At 38.9% G+C, this 6302-nt stretch overlaps 1 protein-coding gene across 2 annotated transcripts; it reads right to left on the bottom strand.

Annotated features, from left to right (window-relative positions):
* Positions 1–437: 437 nt before the first annotated feature.
* Positions 438–3870, bottom strand: fxyd11 (FXYD domain containing ion transport regulator 11). Of its 2 annotated transcripts, none has more exons than XM_010768740.1 (7): positions 3786–3870; positions 2100–2144; positions 1855–1920; positions 1549–1563; positions 1333–1407; positions 1157–1181; positions 438–1011 (listed from the first exon to the last, which is right to left on the bottom strand). In XM_010768740.1, exons 2-7 carry the CDS (start codon positions 2131–2133, stop codon positions 981–983), a joined length of 246 nt encoding a protein of 81 aa, XP_010767042.1. In that variant the 5' UTR covers positions 2134–2144; positions 3786–3870; the 3' UTR covers positions 438–980. The 2 variants fall into 2 exon arrangements, with proteins under 2 accessions (XP_010767042.1, XP_010767043.1); XM_010768741.1 differs by having other exon boundaries at positions 1888–1920.
* Between the last annotated feature and the right edge of the window lie 2432 nt (positions 3871–6302).

Genomic DNA, 6302 nt, shown 5'->3' with positions numbered 1-6302 from the left:
AAACGCTAGAGCTTTGTCCTTGAGTCCTGGTCCTGGGTCAGTTTCAGTTTTTTGGCTGGCAGCAGGAGAGCAGAAAGCTAATGAGGAGCGGGGCGTGGAGGCTGACCCAGAGTCAGTCAGACCAAGCGCCGGGAGAAGGAGGAACCTTTAATGTTTGCTTGTCGAGAACGAGGGCGCCGAAGTTTGTCGAGTTATGCTGATTTATCAATGGGATGTTTGGGCTATAAATATTGAGAGGCCTAACAAAACAACAACACATTTGTAGCAAAGACAAGTGATAGAAATAATATGGTAATATAATGTAATATATAATACATACAACAGTTATAGTAACTCAATGGGAAGTCATAATAACTGAAGTTAAAGTCACTAAAGGTCAAAGAGTAAAACAAGCTAGGCTACATAGCTACCCTTAGACAATCACTGACATACTACAATTTGGTTTAGCATGGAGTAATTTATTTTCAATTTTGATATGCAAGCCAAATGTTTCTGAAATCTTTTTCAAATTTTGTCAAGGTTAAAATGGTTTACAACATGATTTATCTAACTATTTTATTATACAGCAAGACATGCAAACGACAGCAGGCCAAAATGACTAAACACCACCTTATGTTTATAATAATGCCGCATATCCGTGTGCATCATTATGGTATTGACCAAACTAAGCAGCATGTGTTAATTGTGAAGGTCTATGGGCTTTTAGGGGATAAACATACCAGTTTACATATCAGATTTGGGCAAAGTGGATACATTTGAAAAACAAGAACACATTTATTTCATCATACTCATAACAGGGACATTTACAGACTGTTTTTACATCTTGCTTAAACAGTATTGCACAGGTCTGTACAGGTGTAATCATATGAACCTGTGTGTTTTCTTACAAAAACACCCCCCACCATGCAGCCACATCTCTCCGCCCCTTGCCTTTCAACTCTTCTTCCTGGCCGGAACCGGTTTATCAGTCATGCCCCCGATCAGATTTCACTGTTGTCATCTTCCACTTTTCTACAACGTAAGAGAGGATGGCAGGAGTGGCAGTTAGCATGGCGGTTTTGGAAGAAAGAAAAAAAGAGAGGGAGGGAGGGAGACAATGAGAGAGGGGGCAAGTCAAATGTTAAAGTTCAGACAGAGATTTAGAAAAAAAACATACTTGTTCTTCCTGGTGCACCTGGTATCTGTGAAGGCAAAGTAAAACGTGTTACTGAGGTTACACCCACAACACACAGTCAATACTTTCACTAATTCTCTGATTCTCATGTTGGAATAGCTTTGCTTTGATAGGTTTAACATGTAGACTTATTTATCTGTGAGGTGTCAGTTACTTACAAAGTAAAACCATGAGTCCTCCAGCAAACAACAAGCTGGCACAGACTAGCCCTCCAATTCGTAGCCTTTGATAGTCTGTTAAACAATATTGTTAGACAGGGTAAGCATTACATTCCAAAGAATGTTTTGTATGCATAATGTAAGTGATACTCTGCACTAGTCTAGGTTATATTGGGCAGATTGTAAGAAGCAGGAGATAAGAATGTTGGTACTTACTGTAAGCAAATGGATCTGCAGACCAAACACACGAGGAGGAGGAGAAACAAGAAAGGTGAAAGGAACATTAGTGATAGGACATACTTCAACTCGCTTCAAAAGATGTACAAGATTTTCACCCCTCATTCCAGTGAGTAACAGTTGGCAGCAACAACTCATAGGCCTATGTGTAAGGGTTAAATGTTATTGTTTTTAAGCATCCATTTTGGTATGGTAACAGTTCATTTGCTTTGAATGTGGCCATTGTTATGGAGATAAAAGTGAATGTGTCTTTTATTTATTCCCAATACCAGTTTCTCAACAAACCAGTCTCAGGTGAAAGTGGAGTTTGGTCCTTACTTGCTTCGATTTCCGCAAACAGGGTGAAGAGAACTGAAAGAGAATCGGAAAAAATAAATGTTAATTTGGACGATGGCGAGTTCCCCTGCCTTGTTCCAAAGTTTTTCAGAAATAAATGGTGTTACTGCCTTGGTAAGCTTTTCAAACAAGCTAACTTTTCAATGCTTATATTTTTCCTTGAATAGAGACGTAGACTTTGGCATTGTATTTACCTGCTATAACAGCCACAATAGTGAGGTGTCCCATCTTTAACACAACTAAGAATCAGATAGAAAAAGATAAAGACACAGAGAAGAAAAAAGGACATGATCGTGAGAGACAATAAAAGAAAAAATGTTCCCCGACACTTTCCCTTTGTTTCTCACACAGACTAACACACACACACACACACACACACACACACACACACACACACACACACACACACACACACACACACACACACACACACACACTTCCCCCTCTCCCCGGGAAGAGAATGTCCTTGTTATGTGAGAGGTCAGTGTCTCGTCAGCAGGGATGCATTCTGGGTGTTTTGAGAGTAAACAGAGGATCATTTTTTGTCGTGTGGTGAAACCCAGCAGGTTTCCTGACAATTTTCCATCAAACTCCAGAAAAAGCTAATCCAATCGGGCCAAACACTGTCATGTGCTTTACAGAGGAGATTTGAACCTGTGGTTTTTCTGTCTCTCACTTTTCAACCTCATATGAGCAGCTATGACTTTATAGAGTTGATAGACATATATATTAAACAAATCATAAAGGTTAACAAAAGGCGGCATTCTGTTCTTTTGGGTTTTTTTATTTATTAAAAACATATTTAGATAGAATTAGGTTGAGCTACTGTATGATCCTTTTTATGTCAGTTCCTTATTCGGAAAAGTTGTTCAGACATCTTATTTAAATAACTGAATTGTAAGTGCAACAGGACTTTTCATTGACCTTACTATAACCTTGACTGATCTTGGACACCCATGAGGTTGGATGTACCACATTTTGGAAATCAGTACTTTTCCTCTCTGTTTGCTTATTTTCTTTCTCTCTGAATAAATTATGTGTTTTTAAACATCCTGGTTTGTTATATCAAAGTGAACTCAGCAACAGATCAAACATGCTTCATGCTTTTTACACGCTTGCATGTTGTTCTTGCAGATATATAAAGTTTGCATCAGATTTTCAGGAAATGAAAATGAAGTCAATACACAAAACTCCTTATCATGCCCTTGGGCCTCCATCTATTAATGTTATTGCAGCTATCAGTTTAGCATGACATTAGCCAAGGTCAAACTATGCACAGACCTCTGTCTTCAAGATCCCATGTTTTAAAATGCGTCCAACTTTCAGAAGACACAGCAGCAACCGACGTAACAAACTATCCACCTTGGTTTAAAGTTATTTTAAAAGATTTTTCCTTGCCTTCTTATTGATGTTCAGCCAACATCCCCTGCATTCATTACTATTTTGTTAACAGAGTCACTGCAGTGCTGAGCTTTTCAGACATCATAATTGTATTTGAAAAAAAATGTTGTTTCTTTAAAGATGGCAAAAAAGCTGAAAAAAAATCCACCCATACATCATTGTAGGGCATTTTATACACAGGCAATGCATAATGTCATATATGACACACAGCAGCCCCACATGACATTTACAATTAGCCATAAACAATTCATGTTAATCTCAAGCATACAGTATTCGCTACAAAATGTGTAATAGATTCTATTCAAATCTCTAAAGCAATTGAACAAATAATTTCAGTAAACTACTGAAATTCCTGGTACAATCTTAACATAATTGATAATTACTTGAGAACCCCTTAATATACACTTTTATGCCAAAAGGTGACCTTCACCCCTAACCCTGACTCCCATGCTGCCTTGCTCCATCATCCCTTGGCTTACCTGAGCTGACGGTTCAGGAGCAGAGGAGTGCGTGTGAAGGTTCCAAGACACTGGCCGGTCAAAAATGTGTACTTTCTAATTTACCTGAATATGAAGCGGCTGCTCCTCCTCTTTGTTTGGGATATAAACGTTAGTGTGTGCAGCACGTCCAGTGTGATGGTGCGTTTCTGTACAAATGCCAGCGTTAATGTTATTCCATAAACATCAGCGTGTGCATGATGGAGTGAAAGCCATTATTAACTTGTTTCAGTGTACATTTTACTTTAATACACTCTACAAGACAAGGCAAGTTTATTAACATTGTATATTTCATACACAGAGGCAGCTTGTGGTGCCTGAGATGAATGAAGTCAAATATATGTATATTAATGTTGTACATAAAGAAGAAGGAGAAGTTAGACATTAACAAAAAGTCTTATGCCTTAAAAAAATGGGCTGAATTCAAATCTGAATTATTTTTGACATTATGTTCCAACAGTGGACCCTGTGATAACTGAAATCAGCTTCACCACTTTGATTCTGAAGCTGGGACTGTAAACATTAAATCCAATCCACGTAGCCAGGGATCCACCAGCAATATTGCCTTCACACATCACATGAATCACAAACTCTTGACTACAACTTGTTTAAACAACATAGCAAATGTAGCAGAAATTAAAAGTGAATATCATTAATGGGAAATATGAAGAGAGGAACAACAACAACAACTATGATATAATAAGAACAAATCATCACAACTGCACAGATTAAAGATAAATGTATTCCTATTCAAGTGTAATCTTACATTTGAGTTGGGGCAGAAACAAGGCGAGTGAGTGTGTGTGTGTGTGTGTGTGTGTGTGTGTGTGTGTGTGTGTGTGTGTGTGTGTGTGTGTGTGTGTGTGTGTGTGTGTGTGTGTGTGTGTGTGTGTGTGTGTGTGCGTGTGTGTGTGTGTGTGTGTGCATGTACAATGCATTATGTGTTCCCTGACTCTGTAGATATCTATTTATCTCATTGCTCCTCTCTCTGTGGAGTATATTGTGCGGTGTTGGTCTCATGGTTGTCCGACATTTTCTTTCTTTAATAACCATTGGCAGGAAGTAGGGATTTCCATACTGACTTCATTATGATAGGTTAGAGCAGCGGTTTTCAAAGTGTGAGGCGCGCCTCCCCTGGGGGGCACCAGAGAGCTTCAGGGGAGGCGCAGCGTGAGAAGAAAATAACGAGAAACAGTGAAATCTAGCTGGTTAACTTCAGCTAACTTTATGCGAGCGGCAACATGGATCAATTTTTAGTGCAGTTACTTAAAGTGAAAGAGGAGACAGCGTCTGGCAGAAAACGTCAGCTTCGTTTTGAAATAAAAGTTGTGGCTCATCGGACATTTATGAGAGAAAATCCCTAATGTCTGAGTGCAAGTGAATGCAGCACAAGACGTGGGCCTTGTAACCCCTCCCCCGGCCCTGGCGCTAGCGAGGAAATGTGATTTGCGGCGATTTCATTTGAACGGGACGGCGCATTCGAACCCAAGTACACGGAAGGAATGAGGTCTTTGGGGTCTACAATGACAGAGAAGAGACTGTCAAGTGTGGCTGTACTCAGCTTTGAATCAAAACTCACTAAAGCTGTTGATCTTAATACGTTTGTGAGGCGATTTGCTGAACAACATGGTAATCGCCGCATTCAGCTATTATAGGAATGCCAACTTGATGCTCTGCTCACGGATGACTCGATAAGCATAAAAAACTGTTAAGATGATGACCTTACGTGTGTAAATATATTTTTTTCTTTGTGGGGGTCTGCCCCCAAAAAACAGTTTTAAAACCTGAAAAAGTCAAATAAGACGGTGTGTAAAACTACACTGCCCAGCCAAAAAGTGCTAAATACTTTTCTATTGCCACTTTAACTTAACCAAGGAATTATTAAAATGTACAACGATAATTAATAGCATGTACAAGCACCACACATCCCATATTTTACATTGGTTGTAATTTGTACAAGGTATAAGCGTGATATACTAGGTTTACTACCTAGTAGCCTATCACGCCAGCATCACGCTTATCCCCTGGCTTTATACTAAGCCAGGGGATAGGGTTATTAATTATTCATAATAACCCTCAGAATATCTCTTATGGGAGTTATAAATAAAAAGTATACATTCTCAGATTAAAGTGGTACATCTTAAAAGAAAAAAAACACAATTCACGAGAAAATATGATAAAATCTGAGATTATAAAGTTAATACATTTTGAGGAAAAAATCTGAAATGCTCTGAGGAAAAAAGTTTTGTTAATAGAAAACAATTATATAGATGTGTGTTTTTCAATGGCTTCACTCTGCAAGATCAGATAAACCTCCTCACAGCATACAAGCCGTAATACGCCATCTAAGATTTGTTGGTGTTACCCCTGCAGTGTAAACGAAGCATGTGTGCAGAAATATGTGAGCGCATGCATGTGTCACAGTGGTGATCTGTGACTATTTATACCTTATCCTGTCACACGCTGACAAAACCAAGGCATGCATCGGCCTTTCAACAT

This window comes from Notothenia coriiceps, unplaced genomic scaffold (assembly GCF_000735185.1).
Source record: "Notothenia coriiceps isolate Sejong01 unplaced genomic scaffold, NC01 NC01_scaffold00005972, whole genome shotgun sequence".
NCBI lineage: Eukaryota > Metazoa > Chordata > Actinopteri > Perciformes > Nototheniidae > Notothenia > Notothenia coriiceps.
Note: the sequence above shows the minus strand (reverse complement) of the source record. Positions and strands in the feature narration are given on the sequence as shown.